This window comes from Hypanus sabinus, chromosome 14, assembly GCF_030144855.1.
Source record: "Hypanus sabinus isolate sHypSab1 chromosome 14, sHypSab1.hap1, whole genome shotgun sequence".
In the NCBI taxonomy this organism is placed as follows: domain Eukaryota; kingdom Metazoa; phylum Chordata; class Chondrichthyes; order Myliobatiformes; family Dasyatidae; genus Hypanus; species Hypanus sabinus.
The window spans coordinates 45366457-45392947 of record NC_082719.1 but is presented as its reverse complement, the minus strand read 5'-3'; the positions used below and the strand labels follow the sequence as shown (position 1 = coordinate 45392947).

General features: G+C 38.4%; 1 protein-coding gene across 6 annotated transcripts in view; it reads left to right on the top strand.

Annotated features, from left to right (window-relative positions):
• The window catches only part of apbb2b (amyloid beta (A4) precursor protein-binding, family B, member 2b), a 265174-nt gene that overhangs the window by 230600 nt on the left and 8083 nt on the right, over positions 1-26491 (top strand). For 5 of the 6 annotated variants that reach the window (XM_059989079.1, XM_059989083.1, XM_059989080.1 and 2 more), the window contains 4 exons: positions 21117-21231; positions 21716-21803; positions 24132-24215; positions 26371-26486. In XM_059989079.1, the coding sequence (XP_059845062.1) occupies positions 21117-21231; positions 21716-21803; positions 24132-24215; positions 26371-26486 (403 nt within the window). The remainder of the gene's footprint in view (positions 1-21116; positions 21232-21715; positions 21804-24131; positions 24216-26370; positions 26487-26491) is intronic. The other variant, XM_059989082.1, reaches the window with a different exon arrangement.

Here is a 26491-nt window from a genome sequence, read left to right as displayed (position 1 = left end):
TTACAACTGAACCATCAAAACATAGAAACATAGAAAATAGGTGCAGGAGTAGGCCATTCAGCCCTTCGAGCCTGCACCACCATTCAGTATGATCATGGCTGATCATCCAACTCAGAACCCTGTACCTGCTTTCTCTCCATACCCCTGATCCCTTTAGCCACAAGGGCCGTATCTAACTTTATGTTTATGTGAAACAATAAATCAACTATCCCCAAAAGAGCATGTGTTGCATGTTGCATATTTAAGGTCAATTTTCCCATGCTCTTGAAGCAAACTAATCGAAGATAATGTTTATATTGTTGGCATGCTGTATTGTGAGGTGACACCTGCAGGCTGACCTAGCACATCCTTGGGTTGTGAGCATAAACATTGCATTTCACTGTATGCTTGGATGTAAATATGATAAACAAATCTGATCTGGTGCAGTCAATGGAAAGATACATGTATTTAGTAAAATGAATGGTTGTAAGTTTTGAAGAGCATCACAGTTATGCTCTCCATTGACCGACATCTGTGAGACAATGCCACAATCCCTCCAATTTTGTGGTCCTCCTGCGGGAACTGCCACCCAGCAGTCCTCAGGACTCTCCTGCTGGGCAGTTCCCCAAAAGCAACGTCTGAATACAACTCGACGAAGGTTGAAAGCTCTCTGCCCTCCTGTACAGTCTTTCCATTGCCGCCTTGTTTTCATCAGTTGAAGTGTTCACTTGCATTAGGCAAATCACAAGTTGAAAACCCGTCCAACTGACTAAATCGCCAAAGTGTCAGCATTTGTCCTGAGTTGGTGGAGGAGCCTCATAAGTGGTTTGACTTGTGTGTGTGTGTGTGTGTGTGTGTGTGTGTGTGTGTGTGAGAAAGAGAGGCGGGGAGAGAGAACCACCTTCATCATATCACTACCTTTACAAGGGCATAGGTTAGAGCCATGTGGAATATTCACAAATTAAAATGCCATGATAGGAAATTGCGCAAAGTGATGATCTTAAAATCATTCATTTTTATCTATTGTTGACTTCAAGTCCACATGGCTGTTAAATGTGATATGAATCATAGCCAGGTTTATTATCACTGACGTGTGTAGAGAAATTTGCTGTTTTGCAGCAGCAGCAGCTTTTCAAGACCAAAAGAAATGATTATAAGTGACAAAAATAAATACTGCACAAAAGATGAGTAATGAGGCCATGATACCCCTCCCCTAATCTTTTTATTTTGATATCTTCCCCCTTCCTTCTCAGTCCTGAAGAAGGGTCTTGGCCCGAAATGCCGACTGTTTATTCTTTTCTGTAGATACAGCCTGACCTGCTGAGTTCCTCCAGCATTTTGTGTCTGGTGAGTGTTGGACCATTTAGACTTCTGATGGTGGCTGTCTGACATTGATCTCTTTCTTCAGATAGCTATGAGATTAATTTGTCTCTGATGGACATTGTTTTTGGGTGTCCATGTTGTTTCTAAGATCCTGTCCTTTGCATATGTAAGTGTTGAGATCTGTGGAGAACAACCGCAGTTCTTTGTCGTCTGGACATCCTGTCCTCTCTTCTCCTGCTAGAAGGGACTGTTTCTTGTGAGTAATGACACTGGTTAAACGGATGGACATAGAATGTTTGTTAACAAACAGAGGTTTACTATGACTGTGCATAAAGCAATCCAGTTGCCTTATGCTCCAGCATACCTGCCGTCATAAACAGAACGGTGCTGGAAAATCATGAAAGATCCCACTCACCCTGCTCATGGACTGTTTGTCCACATCCACCAGGGAGGAGGCTACATAGCATCCATGCCAGGACCACCGGACTCAAAAACCGTTACTTTCCACAAGCAGTAAGACTAATCAACACCTCACTCACTAACCACCCCTCCGCACCCACAACCCCCACTACTTTATCATCTCCTGTCATTCACTAGATACTCCTTGCTTAGTGTCACTTTATGGACATTAGTCAACCTATGTGTATGAGCTGTCTTATGTATTTATATTTGCTGTACTGCTCTCCTTGTGTGTGATGTAGGAAATACACAATTTAGTGGTAAGCCAAACTCCATTAACTGAATATGGGAGTTAAGATAATGGCATCCAAACTCGAGGTGCATTATTGAGCAACACTCATACAATTGAATAAGAGAAAAACAGAGAGAAACGGAAAAGGCCCATAAATGCAGTAATTTTCTGGTGACTGAATCACACATTCATAAGAGTATGAATGAGTCATCATGAGTAAACGAAGATTTAAAGTATGCAAGAAGATTAATATCATGTAAGCATTCATTAAATTACCAAGGCTGGTCAAACACTATACTGATGATGAGGAATAAGCTTTTATATAACATTAATACAAATACTGCTCGGATAGTGTTCTCTTTTATGAAGTAAAACTCTTACAAATGATGATTTTGATGGCACAAACAAAAGAAAGAGACACAGGATTGTGTACGTGTATTTCAGTTGATTGAAAATCTCTACTAAAAACAAAAATGGCTGCCCTCCCATTGTGGGCCAACTGAATTGCAAATTAAAAGTAAGCAGGGCTATTTCTTAACAAATAATGGTCTGAACATATATTGTTTTTATTTATTATTGTATCCTTTATCTTATTGTGTTTTTAATTTTTTTGCTGCATCCGATCCAGAATAGCAATTATTAATTCTCCTTTACACTTGTATACTAGAAATTGGAAATGACGTTAAACAAAATCTTGAATTAAATGTTATTGGCAGCTAGATGGATGAAGGTGTGTTGACAGCATAGATATGTAAGTTTCCAAAAGACTAAGTTTAATGAAATCTGGAGTTGACATTAGAAGGATGTTTGAGGCAATTTGATTGATAGGCATTTTAGTCTGTAGATGACTGTGACTTGTACCTGATTTAACCTGCTTTTAGCACTGAATAGAGAATAACAAATCTATATTCCTGATGTTGCTTTTTTGCTGTCAGATAATTTCCTTGCAAGCCCTTAACAGCAACAATCAGAACATTTAGTGAGGTTATGACAACATTAGTACTTTCACACTCCATTTTCTTCATCATATTTGCTCTCCAGGCAACTCTTGAATTCAGCAAATGTCTTGTTTATTGCATTCTTTAATTAGTCCAACTGAAATTAATTTTATCATCTTTATCATTATAATGACTGCTCAACATAATTGGTCAGGAAATCCATAAAATAATGTATTTATGGTCTGGTGAGGTGCATTGTTCACCACCCCGTTCAGGAACTCTTGGTGTGTTGTTAGTTATCATTTCACTGAATGGTACAGTAACCACAGTATCAGCAATGGCCTGTTACAATTCACTGAAGCACAGTGAGCTAAATGTTCTGTTTGTATATTTTAAAAGAAGCTACCTTTATTCTGAATCCATTCCAAAATAAATGACTTGGATATCATTTTTTTGTTGAACTGAGGAAATGTTTTATGGATTTTTCTGTTAATTGCATAAGGCATTGAATAAAGCTTGTTACACTAACCATGAGCTTTGTTATGCATGAGAATGATGTCAATTGCAGTAAAGCACATTATCCACAAGTTGCCACTTCTTCATTTTTTAGAGATTATGCTTTAGAATTTATCCATTCCTCGAGTTCTGGCTGTTCATTGTCCTCAATTTTGAACACAGTGCTATTGATAGTAATGTCCTAAGTTGGTAGGAATTTCCCTTTCCAAACTTTTCCAACTTTCTGTCTCCTTGCTTAAGGTGCAAATTAAAACAGACATTTCCAGGTACTATAATGTTAGGTGTTAAACGCATTTTGATCATGCTCTGCAACATGTCTTCAAACTTGTGGAGCTTATAAAAATATTGTTGTTGTGCGATAGGTGCAAACAACACTCAATTGGTTTATTATCTAAATTGTGCATGAGTTAATGGGCTTCATTCAAGGTGGCATATTGTCATTACAACACGAATGAATCTGCAGATGCTGGAAATAAATAAAAACACAAAATGCTGGCGGAACTCAGCAGGCCAGACAGCATCTATGGGTGGAGGTAGTGACGACGTTTCGGGCCGAAACCCTATTGGCTTGTGCACTGAGTGTAATGCTGTTTAACACTGGAAGGGATAGTAGGTTATGTAGAAAGCCTTCCTAGAAGAGTGATCGTGTGAACATTGAGCAAGAGCTAGATTGGGTTTCCTTGCGATTTCTCAAGCTGTCAGGCATTGACATATAAAATGGTCACTTGTTTACGAGATAGCAAGGCTATTCAAGTCCAAGGAATGTTATAAAGGACTTTGTGACAGGAGAGGAATGCCCTCTAAAAAGATCAAGCATACATTTAATTGAAAGGTGGTTTATGTTGCCTTTTTAATGGTGAAACTGCCATTTAACTGTAGAATAATACAGATGCTGTCAATACTTAAAGCTTTGTGACATTTCATGCCAGTGTCTATAGCTCTCTGGTCTTTATGACCTCATAATCCACCTGGTTGTGGCCTTGCACATTACTGTAACACTTTATTCTGCATTCCGTTGTTGTTTTCCCTTGTACTACGTTAATACGGTGTTGTAACAAAATGATCTGTGTGGATGGCATGTAAAACAAAGATTTCCACTGTACCTCAACACATGTGACAGTAATAAACCAATTTACCTGCTTTTGATGTGTCATTTCAAAAATCAACTGCCTTTGGGAATCATGTCACCACTGGATCGGTCTTATTTGAAAGAACATGCTAAAATAACCTGTTATTCCTTCAGCTGTGGAACTTGTTAAAAATTGTTCTTGATCAGAGTAAATCTTTCATAAAATTCATGTTCATTTATTTTAAATAGCATTCTTGCTGTGATAACCTGTTATGTAATTTAAAAAGTTGTTTTCAATTCAGGTTCAGAGAGCTTTGAATATTACCTGGAAATAATTAACTTTAATGATCTTGCATGTCACAAGATTATATTCTGACAAAGATGGTTAATGATACTTTAGCAGTGTTATGAGAATTCTGTTACAATGCAGCAAGATACTGAATTCTATGTAATTGCACTTCAAAATGTGTTGCAAATTAGCTGCTGAGCAAATCTTTGTCAAGATCTGATATTGTTTCCTTTGTAGGTACAATATGGAGAGTTATACAGATTATACAGATATCATATAACTCTAGAATTATACAGATATCATATAAGCAATTTTCATCCATTGAGTTGAATTTGAGAGGAAGTTTGACTTTGAACATAGCAGAGTGAAGGCACAAGATCTTTCTTACAAACCAGGTTTCAGAAGAAAGGTGATTAGCACATTAAGACAGTGACCATTTTGAAAGTAATTTGATAGCTTATTTTGATTAAATAGCCTTGCTCACATTGCAATTAATTGTATTAATTTGCAATTAGAGAGAAATTTACGGAGAGCTAGAGGTAAGCAGCTTGTAAGATTTTTGAAGGAAAGGCTTTCATTGATGCAAAAAGGTTAGGAATGATGAAGGACAATTGTTCATTTATTTAATTTCATGTAAGCTACACAATCCTTTATTTCCTGTTAAAGTGGATTCTGGTTAATTGGGCCATTGGTTAATTGGAACCAGCTGTATATTTGAGACAGCTCAAAACAAAAACTAATCAAGAAAATAGCCAGGACTCCATTCATTTATTTGGGACACTATGCCACTTAATTGAGGCAGGAGACTGTTGCCAAACAGTTTCTAACTAGTGTCAGACGCATGCACTTGTGTGGCTGTTTAGCACTACACCGTGTTCAGAGCAAAGTTTTTAATTGTGTCAGTTGTGTGTGATTTTTGTCATGGAGAGTTGGTGAGAAATAAACAGTAAAACAATTCGTACCTGCTTTGTTCACTGTGGCTTGAGGCTTGGGGGTGCTAGAGAAGCTGGGAGTGAAAATGGAATGATTTCACTACTTCAACCAGTTAGGAGCTACAAAGAATTTGAAGGTATTGACAATCATCTTGAATGTTACAATGAAAAGGAAGATGTGGAGGATGAAATCATGGAAAATTGTATGAAGGGAGTTCAAAATCCTTATGGGCAGGATGTCTAGAGTTATTTGGGTAGTTTTAAATTAATTTGGCAAGGGGATGGGAACCGGAGTGAAAGTGCTAAAGATGATGTAGTTGGTTTACAAACAGAGGCAATGTGTAGTGAGACTCCTAGCAAGGAGAATCTGATGGTAGGGCAAAATTGCAGTCAACAGGATGAGTTGCAACTTAAAAGGCGGACAAAATCAAAAAAAGTTAATTCAGGAGTGAAGGTGTTATATTTGAATGCACACAGTATATGGAATAAGGTCAATGAACGTGTAGCTGTCTTACATATTGGCAAGTATGATGTTGTGAGCATCACTCAATCATGGCTGAAAGAAGATATTAGCTGGGAGCTTAATGTCCAAGAATATACATTCTCTTGAAAGGCAGAGGGGGCAGCATTGCTCTGTTGGTAAAAAATGAAATTGAGTTATTAGAAAGAGGTGGCATAGTGTCAGGTGGTGTTGAATCATTGTGGATAGATCTGAGGAACTACAAGGGTAAAAATACACTGATAAGAATTATATATAGGCACCAAAACAGTAGTAAGGATGTGGTCTACAGGATACAATGGGAGATAGAAAATGCAGGTAGATTGGGAAAATCAAGTTGGTGTGTTCTAGAATGCCCACTAGGGGATCAGCTATTCTGGATTATGCAATGAATTGGAATTGATTAGAGAGCTTAAGGTAAAAGTACCCTTAAGGACAAGTGATCATAATGATTTGATACACCCTGAAATTTGAGAAAGATAAGCTATGGTCAGATGTATCAGTATTACAATGGAATAAAGGAAATTACAGAAGCGTGAGAGAGACAGAATTGATTGGAAAAGAACACTGGCAGGGAGGGTGGCAGAGCAGCAATGGCTGGAGTGCCTGGAAGCGATTCGGAAGGCACAGGATATATACATCCCAAAGATGAAGACGTATTTTAATGGCAAGATAACACAACCATGACTGACAAGGGAAGTCAAAGCCAACATGAAAGCCAAAGAAAGAGCATACAGTAGAGCGAAAATGAGTGGGTAGTTGGGGGATTGGGAAGCTTTTAAATACCTACAAAAGGCAACTAAAAAAGTCAGTAAGAAGGCAATGATGGAATATGAAAGTAAGCTCGCCAATAATATTAAAGAGGATACCAAAAGTTTCTTCAGATATAATAAGTATAAAAAAGAGGCTAAAGTAGATATCAGACTTGCTAGAAAATGATGCTGGTGAGGTGTTAATGGAGGACAGGGAAATGGCGGATGAGCCGAATAAGTATTTTGCATCAGTCTGCACTGTGGAAGATACTACCAGTGTGGTGGAAGTTCCAAGTGTCAGCAGTTATGAAGTATGTGAAGTTATCATTACTAGAGAGAATGTTCTTGGGAAACTGAAAGGTCTGAAGATAGATATGCAAGTCACCTGGACCAGATGATGTACACCCCATCACTAGATGGTTCCAGAAGACTGAAATTGCAAATGTCATTCCGCTCTTCAAGGAGAGAGAGACAGAAGAAAGAAAACTATAAGCCAGTTAGTCTGACCTCAGTGATTGGGAAGATGTTGGAGGCGATTGTTAAGGTTGTGGTTTCGGGGTACTTGGAGGCACATGATAAAAAAGGCCATTAGTCAGCATAGTTTCCTCAAATTAAAAACTTGCCTGACACATCTATTGGAATTCTTTGAAGAAATACCAGGCAGGATAGACCAGGGAGAATTGGCTGAAGTTGCGTACTTGGATTATCAGAAGGCTTTTGACAAGGTACTGCACATGAGGCTGTGTTGGGACCAATTACTTTTAAGTTGTATGTCAATGATTTGAATGATGGAATTGATGCAGAGGATACGAAGATGGGTGGAGGGGCAGGTAGTTTTGAGGAAATAAGGAGGCTACAGAAGGACTAAGATTAGGAAAATGAGCAAAGAAATGGTAGATGGAATACAGTGCCAGGAAGTGTAAGGTCATGCACCTTAGTAGAAGAAATGAAAGAGTTGACTATTTTCTAAATGGAGAGAAAATATTTAAAAAACTGAGGTGCAAAGGGTTTTGGGAGTCCTTGTGCAGAATTTCTTAAGGGTTAATTTGCATGTTGTGTTGTGAGGAAGGCAAGTGAGATGTTAGTATTAATTTCAAGAGGAGTAGGATATAAAAGCAAGGATGAAATATTGAGACTTTATAAAGTACTGGTGAGCAGTTTTGGGCCCCTTAGAAAGGATGTGCTGAAACTGGAGAGGTTTCAAAGGAGCTTCACAAAAATGATTCCAGGATTAAACAGCCTGTCATATGAAGAGTGTTTGATGGCTCTGGGCCTGTATTCACTGGAATTTAGAAGAATGAAGGGTGACCTAGTTGACACCTATTGAATGGTGAAAGGCTTTGATAGAGTGGATGTGGAGAGGATGTTTCCTATGGTGGGGAAGAATAAGACCAGAGGGCACAGCCTCAAAATAGAGGGGTGCCCTTTCAGATTGGAGATGAGGAGGAATTTCCTTAGTTGGAGAGTGGTGAATCTGTGGAATTCTTTGCCACAGTCAGCAGTGGAGCCAAGTCTTTATGTACACTTAAGGCAGAGGTTGATAGATTCTTGATTGGTCAGGGCACGAAGGGATACGGAGGGAAGGCAGGAGATTGGGACTGAGAGGAAAAATGGATCAGCCATGATGAAATAGCGGAGCAGACTCAATGGGCCAAAAGGACTAATTCTGCTCCTATATCTTATGGTCTTGTTTTCTGTGCTAGGTCTCTGCGCTGATTTTGTTCATTTACAGTCAATCCAAAGAACATGGTAGCATATACTCAGACTGAGTAGAAATTGGGCACAGAGAAACACCTTTTCCATCATTGCCAAGTTTGGATATTCAACTATTGTAAATGCTCTTTTTTTTTGATCTTCTACAGCAATTGCTGTTTAATTGTTGAAGCTTTGCATGAAGAAATGCCTGACCATTGTGGGGTTTCTGCACGCTCACCCACTGCTGATCCACAGTTATCCCTGGCATACACTGAACATACATCATTTAGCAGAAATAAATGTTACTCAGTTCACTGGCCAGTTGTGTAGCTTTACGATGCCCATGTGGTATTTCCTGATATGAGAAATGTACTGGAAAATTAAATGAACAAGAGTAGAAAATTAATATTAAATGATCTGTATTTCACAGATACAAGTAGAGTACATTGGTATTCATTTGCTTTATTCCCTTTATCACAAGATACTGAGAATACTCATTCATATGTAAAGTCCACAGTGCATTCATTACTCCATCTCTTAAAACATTACTGTTACATATAATTTATAATTAATGAAGGCTGTAAAGAATTCCCCAGGCCACTGTTAAGTAAGTAGTTATTAAAAGTTTGTGACCCAGAAATAGATTTATCCATACAGCCATCTGACTGATGAATTGAGTACATTTCAGTTTAAGCTGCAGCTGTTGTCCTTGCTCATTTAAGATTTTCCTCAAACAAGGCCAGATAGTATTGCTCGTTTAACAACCAATCACTTATAATTTGGATTGAACTCTTTTTTTTTGAAGACTTGCTTTTCAAGAGTAACAGATTATTAATGATCCTTAAAGTACCACTGGTTTTCATCTTGGAAATGACAAGCATGAAATTGTAACCTGAGTATATTAATGATTCTCCACTCTAATTTGCACATCGTCTGTTTTTGATCATTTAGGGACTGTTGTTTGATTTAATTCAGATATTAATTTAATCGGCCAAGGTAGCAACTGAATGTCTTCTGTCCATGCTTCTACACAATTATGTCCCTGGGAGCATCCATTTGGATCTTGAAGTTCCGTGCCTTGATCTACCACCTTCTCTCTCAGCTCTCAGTGACCTTCCCTATTGGGTTCCAAATGTGTGCTGATACCACTTTGCTGTATTTCAATCCCCATAGCTGTTTTGTTAAAACATTCAATATGGGCATCTAGTATTAAGTGAGCAGAACTCTCTTCAAGAAACTGAAGTGATCATCTCCATTCTTTACGTCAGTCTTTGTTCCCTATGTAGTGTCTCCATCCCTGTTCCTGGCAATTTTTCACCTTGAACTTGTATTGGGTGAGCTTTTCAGCATATGTCTGTTCCAGCATTAAGACTGCTGATTCCTTGGTTACACCACCTGGCTGCTTTCTTATGTTAATTCATCTGCTGTTGAAATCCTGATCTGTGCCTGCATTTTCTCTCCACTTAACTGTCCAGCAAGCATTCAACTTCTCCTTCCTGTATCCCAATTGTTCACCAGGTTTCTTCAGCTGTCCTTCCTTTGCTTGCTAACATTTGTGCCTAGTCCATTTTCTTCATTTTAAAAAGTGCATCTTTTTTTTCCCCCAAGTTCCACCTCACTCATGATTATCTGTGTAATCTTGCTCAGCCTTACAACCTCACATCACTACACTGTCTCACAGCTTTCATTAATAACACATAATTTCGCCTTTTGCATATGCCTGATGTTAATTACTCCACCTTTGACATCTCTGCCGAAAACTATCCATGCCACAATCCCTGGAAATTCTTGCAAACCTGACAGCTCAACATCCTTTCCCTCTTTTAAAACCAACTATGTTGAACAGAATTTCGTCTCCTAACCTGGCACTGCCTTGCGATCAGCCTCATATTTTGTTTGAAAACATTGCGATGTTTATATATACATATAAGAATATATACAGATGCATATTATTTTGTCCATCAAATATACAAACCATTTTTATTTAAAATTATGTTGTGGTGTTAGGTTTTTCAATACCATTAGAATTGCATCAAAGACCATAGTGAAGTAGCAATATGCAAGTCAAGTGCTGGGCTCTATCTTTCTACTCTGTTTCTATAGTACCTTTCTACTTTTGAAATTATGGTTAATCAATTCTCCTGCTTTTGTTTTCAACAACTCATTATTTTACCTTTGAAATGCCTGGCTTTGTTTTGGAGTAAAAATGCCTTGGAGCACTGTCAGTACTTTCCATGTCTTTGTATTTAATTCTCATTCACTCTTTTCATTCCTCACTCCCAGCAGTACCCCCCCACCCCCAATTGAAATCTGTTCAATGTAAATGTATGTTGCTATGAATTTGATCTTTATCTGTAGCATTTTAGTTCCAGTAGAGTTTTCAGCAGATATTGTTGTAATGCATGTTGCTAGGCAACCTTTGGCAGATTAGCTGGTGTATCTGTGAACTACAATAAAAAATTAGGTAACCAAAAGGCAAAAGCCGAATATTTAAAAATAGCTGTTTGAATTGCACTGCAGATCAATCTTTGGGAAGTAACAAGGAAAGCAGTTAACAGTATAGACAGTGTGCATTTGTCATTGTTGCTCTTGTAAGTATTGAGTAGTCCCCAAGGTTATATTGTTTCTTGGAATACAAGCCTTGTGGCTTACTGTGCTTGCTTGGACGATTAATCATAATTAGCTAGTTAGATCAGATGTTTTCAGGCTGGTATGGCATTGCATAAAAATGAATGAAACATTCCTTCAGATAGTGTCTGTCCCCCAATCTGAGACAGTTCCAGAGTCAGGCATAGAATCTCTTTACAGTACAACATATTTGTTGTGACAGTAGGAGGGAGGCAAATTTAAATAATTAGCATGGATAGTTGAAATGAAATTCGGCAACTGCACCAAAGAAAGAGGCATCTTTTTCTGTCTTCAACTTTTTAAACTTGTATTTTGTGAGTGATGGTTTCTCTATCAGACACATAACCAGTCCAGGCACATCCAATAAAAGAGCCTACAGTACTTGGTTGATAATTCATAGTATACAGTGCATGTGGTTTGTCACATCTACAAAATGTGTGGCAGTTGCCCTTTTAGGTTATCCTAATCCAGTGATTGCTATCAGACCTAAAAGTGACAAGGGCACCTGGAACACGAGGACACCTTCAATGGAACGCTTCCCTGCAAATTGCACGTCATCCCAATTTGCAAGTCTATCTCTATTTCTTCATTGTTACTGCGCCTGAATCTTGGAACTCTCAAGCCAAGAATGGCTGCAGCAGTTCAAGGTGATTTGCCACCACCCGACGGGCAATAAATCTTTATGCCTCCAAGTTTGCATCTCCAAAAAAAACGTAAAAGCAGTTGAAATTTTGCTATTTTTGATGGCTTTTTTCTCTCATTTCCACTCTATTTCACTTGCGCTGGCTGAACTCATCACTGCCATTAACTAGCCAAATCTCATGGCGTTCATAGGTGATGTGCAGGGCAAGATTTTTTTACAGGGAGCAGGGTGTGGCCAGGTGTGATGGAGACAAATACAACAGAGACATTCAACAGGCTCTTAGAGAAGCACGTGAATGTACAGGAAATGGAAGGATATGGGCATGGTGTAGGTGGAAGGGGTTTGTTTAGATAGGCATTTGATCACTAATGTAATTAGTTCAACACAACATTGTGGGCTGAAGGGCCTGTTCCTGTATTGTACTCTTCTATGTTCATCATCAGCATGTAATCCAGTTTTAAATAACTGAAAACAATTTACAGAAGTATTTGAAAATTATAATTCCCTGATAAAGTAAAAATACATTTTCAAATGCTTTAAAAACATTTGTCTTGATATGGTACTGGAATTTGGCAACTTAAAATTTTATATAATGTATTGCATTGTACTGCTACCACAAACAAATTTCACAACATGTGCCAGTGATATTAAATCTGATTCTGATTAAAATAAAAATAAACAAATGTACACATCATTTTAAAAGTTGCTTTGAAAACCCACCAACAAGCTGACTAAGTGAAAACTAAATTTAAAATTCAGTCTTAGATTAAGCCATTTTGTTGGCAGGACCAGCAACTGGCAAAATTTTATTTCATTCAACTTGTATGAACAGTCATCAGAATTTGATTCTACACCACATTTTGGTTTAGTGTAAATTTTGCTGACTGAACAGCCCAGCACAATGGGAAGTCCAGACAAGAAGATTACGCAGCCCACAAATGATGTGGTAACAAGGTGGATTTAGGATTGTTTACAGGTGAAATTTGTTGTGTGTTCCATGTGTGCTAAAGATGAAATTGCAAGCACCAAATTTAATGCAATATTCATTGCCACATTTTATGCAGATATTCTTAAGTGATCATTCTGTTTGGGAAAAACAGAGCTGGCTTTAGTCATAAGTTTGTATTGGTTTATGATGTTTTAACAACCAAATGTGGGAAATGATTGAATTTTTAAAATGTGACTTACTGTCAACTCCAATTTTATAAATGGTCCAGATGTTGATTGCATTCTTTCTGATTTCTTTCCTCTGCTTTCCTGGACTCAGAGAGAGGTAACTTTTCCCTTTTTTGAATAAGAGAGTGTGCTACACTTAGTTCTGCAAGTGTGAACAGATGAGTATTTAAATCTGTGCTTGAGTGAGGAAGTGCCATTCCAGCATGTCTTAATTGAGTATTTTGTTCTGGCTTTAAGACTTTTTCCTTTTATGACAACAGGAAGATTTACAGTATGGAAGAGGTGATCAGACTTGCTGATTTGTTACAAAACCAATTCAAGTATCATTGTAAAAACAGCTGTGTTTTAAAGTTCTTTCACTTTACAATATATCTTTACCAGCAACATAGAACGTCATGCATGAGAAAACATCTGACTATATGAAATGAATGATTGGTCAGGGCAATGCTATCTTTAGCCAGTCAGTTGACTTTAAGAAGCTGTTTTAAATAATTATTCTGAACATAAAACATTAAACCTTTTACTTGCATCTCCCTCTCACATTCCTGAAGTCAGCGATTTCATCCTGAAGCACTACTCTGAGATGTGTTGTCCTCTGTTAACCCACAGATGATGTCTTTCTTGTCCTCAGATTGTATCCACACTTTTCAACGCGGATCACTGAATAATGGTTCACTTTGGAACATCTGAATATTTCATCTGTGCTTGCCTTGATATTACTTACAATTGATTGGAGTTGGTTTTAAAACAATGCCCCTGTGCCTATTTCATGTTTGACTTTATTGCATTAATGTGCTAAGTAATATTCAAATAGTAATAATTTTAAAAGTTCAATAATTACAATGTCAGTCTGTCCATTTTATATGAGATTGAAATTTGGAGGAAGATTATCCGAATTAAACGACTGAAAACTAGAATCTGACAGTGAATTAGTTTATGAATTGTGAATTGTCTTACGATTACCTTAAGAAATTTCTAATTGTTGTTAGGAATATTGTTAAATAGATTCAGTGCTTTTCCTTAGCAATGGTATAGTTAATTATGCTCATAGGTATGTATAAAGTCCTGGGTGTTTAAATTTACACTTTTCTGGTTTAATTGTAGTTTTGTATGTTTTATCAATTTCATCTCTACACTTCTGTTTTCGCAAATCACAGCATGATTAAAAAGATTTATTCCTTCACAATTTGTGACTTTAATTAAAGTATAGGCTTTGAGACAGCTGCTATAGAATTTGCAAGAAAATCCTAAAATATAAAATCAGGCAGATCTCCTGTTTGAAGTAGAATTAAAGACATTAAGTTTTCAAATTCCTGTAGAGGCCAGGGTAGGTGAAGAGTACACACCTATTTTTCTTCATTCCCATGGCATTTGCTCCGAAACCCTCAGTTCATCAATTGTGTTACTTTAGAAACCAAGGAGCATGTATTCACTGTTCAGCTCCTTGTGTCTGCTTCATTGTTTACTGAGATCATGGCTGGCTTTCTGACTTCACCTTCTCTCACCATTATTCCTTGATTCCTTTAATATCTAAAAATTTATTGTGTATCCACAACTGCCTGGGATAGATAATTCCTAAAAATTCATGACCTTAAAATGAAGAAATTCAGTGTCGAATGGGGAAACTCTTGAATCTGGAACTATGACAAATACCAATCCCATCGATCTTCTGTAACATCACTCCAACCCCTCCCAAAAAACTCCCACCATCACTTCTTCCTTCCCCAACCAGGGAAACATCTTCACAGAATTTACTCTGTCAACCACTAAATTGCTATGCTTATGATCAAGCTCCTCATGATGAAAATCTGCATGGCACACTCCTGTAAACACATGGTTGCCTATAAACTTCAGTACAATCATCTGGTTGAGCTACCGTGGGACTGATCTGATGGGCCAATGACTTTGATAGTAGTCCTACTACATAAAGCTTGTATGTGCCTGAGACATAGGCCAACAAGCACCACACTTAAAAAGCTTCTAAGCAGAAGTGTGCCAATCAGTATCTACTTCCCTCAGGCCAAGCATAAGAGGTCGTCGGCAACTGGCACAATCAGTCTACACACAGATATAAAATCAGCTTTCCAGAGAGTGAACCCATGGAAGTCATCTGGCCCAGATGATGTCCCTGGCCATGTTAGTAAGTCCTGTGCAAATCAGCTGGTGGGAGTATCTGTTGACACTTTTAACCTCTCTTTGCTTCAACCTGCTTTAAGAAGACCACTAATATTCCAGTATCTAACATAAACAAGGTAATATGCCTTAATGACTACCGCCCAGTGGTTCTGATATGCAGCATCATGAAATGCTTTGAGAGGCTGGTCATGGCACACGTGAACTTCAGCCTCCCAGATAACCATCACCCAATGCATTTTGTCTGCCTCTCAACCAGATCTATGGTGGATGCCATCTCCCTAGCCTATACTCATCTCTGAAGCATCTGGGCAGTAAACTGTGGACTAGAGCTCCACCTTTAATGCCGTGTGTTTGTCATCATATCTGACAATGACAGGAATGCTGTGCAGCAGAGTTTTTAAAGTGCCTTTGCACTAGAGCAGTGGTACATGAAGCTTTCACAGCTGGCGTCTTCCTTAGCTGTAGCAGATAGTCACGACTTCTTTTTGCCTTGTCATGTCCTTCGGTCTCCACGGAGCATTGCAGAACACCTTCCTGACCATTGGCTCTCACCGCAGATCTCAGTTATCCACCCAGTCCACCAGAACTGACTTTGCGTGCTAGGACATGCATGCCCCTATCTTCACAAGGGTATGAGGCCCGCTGGCTACCTTCACCTGGTTTCGCCTGCCTGTTGAAGCGGTGTGCCAGGGTGTGGCCGCTGTTGCGTGCAAACAGCGACTTGGAGCCACAGTTGAATGCCCACTGGGGACCAGAGGTGAGTGGGCTGCCCCAGACTGGACACAGTCCCCTTCAATAAAGGTGCTACCACTCCCTAGACATCCCACACACCCTTCCTTCAATACTGTAATTCAAAGCAATCACTAATCTCCAAGACCTGGGAGTCAGTGCCTCCCTTTGCAACCGGATCCTCATCTTTCTGACCAGCAGACCGCAATCTTAGGATAGGCCGTAACACCAACAGCCTGTCCTGGTCCGACCACCACAGCCATGAAAGCATGCCAATGCCTCGCTTTCCTCAGGAAGCTAAAGAAATTTGGCACATCCCCTTTAGCCCTTTATTGGTGCACCAGAGAAATTCGTGCATTCTATCTGGATGCATTGCGGCTTGCTCTGCCCGTAGCCACAACAAAACGCAGATTTGTGGACGCAGCTCAGCCCATCACAGAAACCAACCTCCCCTCCATGCACTTTGTCCATTCTCCTCACTGCCTCAGTAAAGCAGCCAGCATAATCAAAGATCCCACTCATCCCGGGTATTTTCTCTTTCCCCTTCTTCCGTTGTGCAAAGCCTGAAAACTAGTACCACAAGGCTCAAGGACAGCTTCCATTCCACTAGTGTTACTGAATGGGTCCTCAATTCCGATGACTGTTGATGGGCTCCTGATTTCACAATCTACCTCATTATGAGCTTGCACCTTATCGTCTATCTGTCTTGCTTTTGCTCTGTAACTGTTCTGCACTCTGTTCTTTCACTGTGTAATGAACGGATCTGTACGAATAGAATGTAAGGCAGGTTTTTCACTGTGCCTCAGTACCAGTGACATTAATTATAATAAATCAACTCCAATACCATGATCATGCAGATCTTTAAGGGAACATACCAGGACAAAGAACGGTCAAAATTTGAAGATATATGATATAAGTAGAACACAAGATGTGTCTGCAGAGCAACAGCAACAATTTACGGCTCCTGCATTGTTTAAAGGAACTCCACGATACTGTACTTCACAAATAGATGGTGCCGATCACACTTGGAGCCTGACCTACAATCAATGTTACTCTATCAAATGTATTTCTATCATTTAGTTAAGGGTCATATTCTAGAAAATACAGATATAATGTTAGCTTTCGAGTGGTTCAGATAGAACTGATGTCATTGAAGTTGGCTGCTGAAGTGAGAAATGATTTTAAACCACTCTGCTTGCCGTTATAATAAAGGCATCAAGGTATATAAAACTTGCAAAAGATTCAAACAGAATGAACTTCAAGCTTAAAAGAGATCAGGAGCTTCCATATTTTGAAATTGTATATGGGATCAAATAACTACTTTCAGGAATACCAGGTGATTACCATTAAGCCTACACCATATGTTATTTTTTGAAATGTGTGTTTCTTGTTTTTGATATCAATCATAAAATATTAAAATAACAAGAACAAGTAGCACTAAATAATAAACTTAATGGTTTTTAACTGCAGTTATCACAGCAGGTGATCTAGTATTAATCATGATAAAGATTGGAGGACCTGTATGTAAAGTAAGAGGGAAGGTTTACCGGTGAATAATTGGTGTGTACAGACCAAGTTTCAAGTGTTATTCGTTCAATATAAACATGATGGATGTTCGCAGCTGAATCAAAACCCTTGTGTTACTTTTGCGTGCAAAATCTCAGAACTCGAGGCAGTTTATGTTCCTGTCGGCATTTATCCCAGACTCTCAGAGAATAGGCTGAAAGGAATTTGTTCAGTTCTCTGGGGGGAAAGAACCTGCAATGCCTGAGAGTGACAAAAGAACAATGTCAACTGGAATAGAATATTCTAAAAGCCTGGGTGGTTAAGTAATGTGAGCACTGGATAAAGTCATATCCTTCCCTTGATATATTTTGTTTTAGAGTGTTTGTATATTTACAGTTTTTGCCTAACCAGAGCCTATGTCATTTTTCTTAAAGTCAAGTTACCATGGGTTTCAGTTAAACTAAATTATTAGCTGTACTCTGTCTTTGAAAGGAAAGAATGTGTTTGCCATTGAATTATAGCATGGTTGTCAAAGTGGGACTGATTTAAAAGCATCATTTGGATAAAGTATTGTTGCATCTTGACTGTTGCACACATTTGTCAGCATCACATGACCTTCCCAAGAGCCATTCTAACCTAGCAACAGCAGTGCTGGGGGAAAAATCTGAAATCAGGCCTTGTTAATTTTAGTTCCCTTTGCGACATCTTCATTTTTTGTCCTGTGGTACATTGGTAATCTAGATGTATAATTAACTTAACTTAATGTACAGAAATTTTAGAAAATTGATCTTTTTAATAAATTATAAAGGATTAATTATTTGATTTAGAGAAGTTTATATAATAGTATCCTCATTCCTCCAAAGGTTATGCTTGAAATTCCAGATGAAACTGAGTATTACACACTTCCTTAAATCTGTAGGAAGCTGCATTTTTAAAAAACCAAGGTCATTATAAACAGAGTCCAATCTTCCTGTGTGATTCCTCATTTAAAATGTATTATGCTATGATCATTTCATCCAATCTGTATTGATGTCCTCTGTTTCCATTCTCCCATGTTCCCTTTGGCTCGACTTTGCAAATATGAAGAAAAAGCCTAGTAATTTGACAGATCTTTTCAAAGGCCCCACAGTAGTGTAGCAGTTAGTGCGACACAATTACAACTCAGAGCATCAAAGTTCAGAGTTCAAATCTGGTGCCATCTGTAAAAAGTCTGTACGTTCTCCGTGGGGACATCTCGGGGTGCCCAGTTTCCTCCCATGGTCCGTAGATGTAGCGGTTAGTAGGTTAATTGCTCATTGTAAATTGCCTTGTGATTAGGCTAGGGTTAAATCACTGAGCTGCTGGGTTGTTTGGCTCATTGGGCTGGAAGGGCCTGCTCGGTGCTGTATTTCTAAATAAATAAAAGATGATAAGCTGAGCTTTTAGATTTGCTTTCTGTTTCTGCACAGCAGTAGCCACAATGTGTGGATCTAGTTCTTTAACCCACCCCCTCTGTGATGTAAGTAACAGGCTTAGCATGGTGTTGATTTCCATTCAGCTCTAGCTCAGTAATGGTGTCTTTCAAAATGTGCTTTTCACTTTACAGTAGAATCCCTGGCTTAATCAGAACTTGAATATTCATGCCCAGCTTAGCAACAGGTCCTATTGGTCGTGAAAAGGCTGCAATTAAAACGGAAATTAAGTAAAGGAAAATGCAAAGGGGAACTAGGGGTTTGAAGCTTTTACTTTGAAGTCCCGTGAGAGACACTTTTTGATTTTTGAACATCAGCACCGACTGAACAAATCTACAATGTAGAGTACTGGTAAAACAGCTAAGGTAGCACTACTTGAAATTTAGAGCATCACATAGTTTGGGTAATCATACTTAACAATATAAGTAAGGTTTAACAGAATGCTTAACTAATCAGAATTGTAATTATATTTTCCCATACAAGAAGAAGGGATTTACAGTTTACTCTAAACATTTACTACAGTAGGTCTATGAATGTAATCACTAATGGGATATTCTACAATTAGCCTAATCTCTTATTACTGCCTCCTGGTATTAGCTAAGCAGTTTAACATTTTAGCATGCTTTCAATAAATAGCCTTGAAGGGATTCTCTTGTTGAATTACTTGAGTAAATTGTAGGAAGGATGAGCCATTTTCTGCTCTAGTTCTTTGATAATGTTTGTTCTCTTGATTATCTGAACATTGCTGTAAATTGATACCCTTTTGTCCTGAGGTTGATGGCTTTTTTCACAAGTGAATTACATTATTTTCTGAATTAATTTCGTATATAAAATTAATCCTCAGCATCAAGCCAAATGTTGACCTATTTTAAAATTTATGCCTTTTAATCCAGAGCTTTCAGTAAGTACCAAGAACGTGCAAAGAGTTTGGATGTAGATCCCACATCTTTTTCCCATTAAAACTGTACAGAAACTGCTCTACCACAGAGATAGCCTGTGAACATTTCCACACCCAGTGATCTCTAACAAGTAGATTCTTATAGCAGTTCTGATATTCCAAATTTGTGATTATTTTACTGCATATATGTACTGTGAACATCCACTGCAGTCTTCATTGTTACTTTTAACAGTTTTTAGAAGTTGGTAAAGAGATTGAAATGGCTTGCAGTGATAAATCACATGGTGGGGCAAGGATTCGGAGAACATGAGCTGCAGATTGTAACGTTAGTCCTGTTGCATGTTAGTTTACATAGGAAAATAGTTCATTACCTTAAACAAGACCACTTTTATCATTGTGCCAGGTTCCTTTTTCCTTCTGTTTTGAAATTACTGCTCAGCAAAAGTAAAACAAATTGAAACCTGTTCACATGAAATAATTAAATAAATTAGCCTTTAAGCTGCATTGTCTTGTTTCACAATGGGTGGTAATTTACTATTGAATACGTCAGCACATGAATGATATATTCTGATAATAGTTCTTTCCTTTGGCAGTTTGATGCCTATGTTGAAATAGCAGAGGGATGTTGTATAAACACGTTAGGCTTTAGCTACCCGTATGACACTACATTTCCAGGATTATAGTTCACCTGAAAATTTGTATATTAACAACAGATTGTTAACAATTTATACAGTGATTTTCAGTTGTTATGCATTGGTAACTGTGTCCTAACATCGAAAATAATAAATGCATCTTATCCTTAAGTGTATGCCGTACTTAATTCATGCATAATAGTACAAGAGGCAATTTAAATCATAGAACTATTGCAGCCCTGCTGGATGCCACTTGGCCCATCAAGTCCATGTCAGCACTCTGTAAGAGCAGTCCAAATGGCCTTATTTCCTAGTTATCATCCCAATGCCCTGCATTTCTGTTTCTGAAATACCCATACAATTGCATTCTGAAGGCTTATGGTCATTTAAAATAGTGTCTCCCGCAGATCAAAACTATGTGATTAAAAACTTTCTCTGCAAACTTCTTTGCCTTTTTTTTAGCCTGAATCTAATTTCTGGTCTGCCAATAGATATAATTTCTTTGACTTTATTTGGGTGCTCATATGTTGGACCATGAAGCAAATCACTTAAAGTTTGGCCAACTCTTATCCATTGATTTCAAATAGTTACATGAAATAATTGTAGTTAATAATTTATATTTTTCTTTGTGCAGGGATTTTGCTTATGTAGCAAGAGATAAAGATACACGAATTCTAAAATGTCATGTGTTCCGATGTGATACACCAGCAAAAGCGATTGCAACCAGTCTTCACGAAATCTGCTCAAAGGTGAGAGAAATTCCATTTACTCAAAATTCTCAATTGGTCCCTTGTCATGAAAGCTGTTAGTATCATTAACATTGCAGACTTTTCATAAGTGATCATAAGGGTAAAAATAAACAGCTTTTGCTGAAAATGGTCAATGAGTACTTATTGTTTATATTTTCATCTGTAGAAGGGAAAGTTAGTATCCTAGTGTTAATCACCTAAATTACATTGCAGTAATTGATGAGAGTAGTGGTGAAACATTAGTTTGTGATTTTACACAAATAGCGTTAAGATCAAGGCTGCATCTATACTAGAAGAGTAGAATGATGTACTAAGGCTTGATGAAAACAATCTTTGGTACATCATTAAAATGAGCTTCCATCAACATATTTTCCCTGAATTTACAAGTATTAACAGAGCGATTTTTGATTTCAAGCTGACTGATGAAGAAATAGAAAGAATTGAAATAAGTACTAACTCTGTTTTGCAATTCTTAATGTTGCAGATTATGGCAGAACGAAGGAATGCCAAAGCTGTGGCTTGCAGTGTCTCTCAGGAGCAAGTCAATGTGAACCTTGATGTTCCTCTACAAGGTAATATTTTTTCCAGAGAAAGCAAATCTCAAGGCAATATATAACATTTTAGTTGGAAGCCACCTATTGCTCAACAATAGCAGTTTTCAATTTCAAGTTTAATTGTCATTTAACCATACATGAATATCCATGAATAAAACAGTGTTCCTTGCGGGCCAAGGTGTATGTTGTTGTGTGAATGAAATCACCAGAGAAAATTACCGGTAGATACAAAGCAGCTTCTTAATCCAACAAAACAAGGTTTAGCAGACATCTTATGGAGACGCTTTTGGTTGAAAGGTCTGCTGGCCCAATGTGGGGCTTGATATTTTATGTGCTAAAGATCAAAGGACAATTCCATGTTTACAATGAATGGACAGTGCTTTCTTTGAAACTGCATACAACCTTCACACCTGATTCACATCCGCACCACAGACATCCAAATGAATTTTCATCATCATTGTCTGGACTTGATTTCACAGCTTTTAGGAACCCAATTGGTCAGAGATGCACTCCAAATCAAATCCACAATGCATTTTCAGATGTGAAGACTGGTAGCCAAAGTCATTTGCTAAATGCGTATGTCCTAAACCCAAACATCATTCTAACAGAGCAAAACACAGCACAGACAGTTATACACAATGCAAGGCACATACAAGATAGCAGTAAACATACAGTCACACAAAAATATAATATAGCCCAAGTCCGAGTTCATGAGTCCCTGAATGTTGCCAGCAAGAACAAGCCTGCAGCAGTTTGCAGACAAACAGAATCCATTTTGTTTTGCACTGGGCGAACACCGAAGCCAGCATGGACGCCACGTCACACCGCCTCAAGCATCATCTCTCCTGGATGGCTACAAGCAACACAAAGGCACAGGGGCTAGTCTGGCTTAAAATCCAGGCTACGTAGCTCTCCCACTGCCAATAAACACCAGTGAACCGGACTTGCGACATCCACGTTACCAATGTCCAACAGGGTCTTGCGTTCACAAGAAAAATGACTAAGTCACATCAATTTCGCACACTGACTTCGATGCCTCTCTGTAGCAGGCAACGATACGGTCCACACCAAGTCTAGTTCCTCTGCCACCAAGCAAGTCGCTGATGGGGTAAACCTGCAGTACTTGTCCTACAGTGTCTTGCAAGTGTAAAAAAGGCCTAAAAGACAATAAAACCTTTGGTTGGCCCTGTAGAGGCCACTGTGTCGAAGTATGCCACCACCTTACTGGAAATTTTGCCTTAGAACCAAACATTTGCAGTTTTCACTCTAGAGACATATAAGATATGATAGGTTACTTTTAAATTTCATAAATATTCTTTACTCATATATACAGTAGACATAATCAGTATGTCTTTCTGTATACCCATTGTACCATCAGCTGAATACGTTCTACAAATTGTTGGCCTGGTCCACCCGTGTTTCCATTTTAGACAATGCATCCATGTAGCATTTGAAGGCCCGAAGCATCCTTGTAGCATTATACTCAAGGCTCAACCACTCAGTGTTCAGTGTACTCCTCCTGCACCTTCCACTGTGTGGATATCAACATTTGCCATAAACCAGGGCCACACTACAGCAGGTGCCACCTTTCCATTGAAAACCTGAACTAAGAATCTATCTTTTCATTTCTGCTGAATGTAAAGAAGCAGTAAAGTTTACTCTTGAAGTAGACCACAGGGAATTCTGCATGCCTTAGCTAATACACATTTTTCTTCAGCATCGCTAAGATCTGAATAACTGGTTATTTTGAAATTGCAATTGAACAGAACTTCCTGTGCACACAATTCCCCATAAAGCATCATAGATACTTCACTGATATGAGGTATTGCAGGATGTTCTTAGGTCCTGGAAAGCATTCTCCAAATTCAAAATTGTTCTGTATATGTATATACTTCTATGATTGCAAAAAACAAAAATTAGCACTAACTCCAAAATGAATCTAACAAAAGAAAGTGCAAAACATTGTGTTGTTCACACCATTTATTTTTGTAAAAAGTTTGACATTGTAAATATATGGGCTTTTAACAAAAATTGAATTGAATCATGTTTGTTGTAAGAGCTTTATACTTGGAAAAATTAATTTTGCTTTCCTAATCTGAAGGGAATTTCATTAATGAGATTTTTAATGCCTTATTGCATTTTTTTTCAGCTAATTAATAAAATTAATTTGGGACTTCAATGAACCCATGATAAGTTAGTTGCTCTTTGAAAACGTTTTTGTATTGTTTACCAACTGAATTTAGTACTTGCATATGTTTGCCTTGGGTATTTGTAAACTGATATTGTTACAAAATTTAGCAGAAGAAAATGTAATTTGATGTGCCTAAATTTGTTTATGCTTTGTAGTAGATTTCCCAACACCAAAGATGGAGCTGGTACAGAAATTTCACGTTCAGTATCTCGGTGTGTTACCTGTGGCCAAACCATTAGGTAAATGTTGATGGATTAAAAATTTACGTCATTGCTTGCAAAACAAAAGGACCACCAACAAGGGCTTCTGCACAGGTCAGCCTGTTCCTGAACTGAGTGTCCACTCAACACACCACTTCAGATACCAGTGTGGCAGAGTGGAGGAACACATCTACTTTATAACTGGCATTCTCTGGCCCCCGCACCCCCCCGCGCTTCAGTTGAATACATTTGCTAAAGCTGATAGAAAATGTGTGAAGTTAAGGTCCGATTAATATTAATATCTTAATCAACTTATCAATAACATATTTTTGCAAAAAGATTTTTTTGATGTGTCAATTTCTAGAAATCAATTTTTACTATTTCAAAGTTTCTCAGATGTGACATTTGGGTAAAAAAGCTATTGACTGCTTGGAATTTCGAAAGGCATTGAGAGAGATGGGCCTGAGACATAGTGATCACTTACAGACTGTTCCACTGGGTCAGAAGCAAGGCTTGGGGCTGAGTTAGAGCCATAAGACCCACCGAAGGTTATCACAACCATAGGAAGCATATGCATAAGAAATATTGAGGAAAAGTTGGCCTGTTATGACTTGTTTTAGTTCCAAATGAAATCGGACCTATGTTTTATGTTTGGGTATTGCTGTTAATCAGCAGGTTTGCTGATGATACTAAGCTGGGTGGCAGTGTGACATGTGATGAGGATGTTAGGAGAATTCAGGGTGACTTGGATAGGCTGGGTGAGTGGGCAGATACTTGGCAGATGACGTTTAAGGTGAATAAGTGTGAGGTTATCCACTTTGGGAGTAAGAACAGGAAGGCAGATTATTATCTGAATGGTGTAGAGTCAGGTAAGGGAGAAATACAAAGAGATCTAGGAGTCCTTGTTCATCAGTCACTGAAGATGAATGAGCAAGTGCAGCAGGCAGTGAAGAAGGCTAATGGAATGTTGGCTTTTATTACAAAGGGAATTGAGTACAAGAGCAAGGAAATCCTCTTGCATTTGTACAGAGCCCTGGTGAGACCACACCTGGAGTATTGTGTACAGTTTTGGTCTCCGGGGTTAAGGAAGGACATCCTGGCTGTAGAGGAAGTGCAGCGTAGATTCACGAGGTTAATTCCTGGGCTGTCAGGACTGTCTTATACAGAGAGGTTAGAGAGACTGGGCTTGTACACACTGGAATTAAGGAGATTGAGAGGGGATCTGATTGAAACATATAAGTTTATTAAGAGATTGGACAAGATAGAGGCAGGAAATATGTTCCAGATGCTGGGAGAGTCCAGTACCAGAGGGCATGATTTGAGAATAAGGAGTAGGTCATTTAGGACAGAGTTAAGGAAAAACTTCTTCTCCCAGAGAGTTGTGGGGGTCTGGAATGCACTGCCTCGGAATGTAGTGGAGGCCAATTCTCTGGATGCTTTCAAGAAGGAGCTAGATAGGTATCTTATGGATAGGGGAATCAAGAGATATGGGGACAAGGCAGGAACCGGGTATTGATAGTAGATGATCAGCCATGATCTCAGAATGGCGGTGCAGGCTCAAAGGGCCGAATGGTCTACTTCTGCACCTATTGTCTATTGTCCATTGTTAATTCTATCTGTTATACTTTGATTCAGTATTTTGAAGAACAAGAAATAACTTTTGTATACTGTATTTCTAACTAAACATAACAAAGCAACTTAAATACAGTGTTCTTGAAAATAAGGCTAAGCATAGGGAATTCAAAAAAAAAATGTAAAAATCAACCTCCATTTTCCTATTTCCTCTTCTGATGTAGGGAAAATGAGGATGAGTGTCTGTTCAAAGCATGTTAATGTTTTTAAGGCAGCTTCATGCATCCTATTTTTATTTAAGTGTTTAATGCTTAGAGAAAATTTCCCACAATTTTCACACTCTGCTCCATAGATCCAATTGCCAGTCTTCTGCCTCTGTCACTCTTAACAGTAAACTCAACTGCCATGTTCAGTCTCTGGCTTTCCGGTCAGGCAGCCACAGCTCATTGGGAGGGGAAACCAGAGGGGGAAAATGTAGAATATCTGCTGTGGATTTTGTTGTGCCCTGTAGATTATTTCCAGGTTTCCTGTCTCAAAATCCTTTTCTCTGAATAAGCATTAGGCTGTTGTATTGCAAGAATGAAAGCTAATAAGTCTTGCATTTTGTTGTTGTGATGGTAAGGAATCGAAATATTGAATGGAGCAATTGAGAGTTTAATGGCCACGACTAACAAAGAAGACTGGATATCTGTGATTATGAATGTTGCTGATGCCACTGTTACAGTAATAAGGCAGAAGGTAAG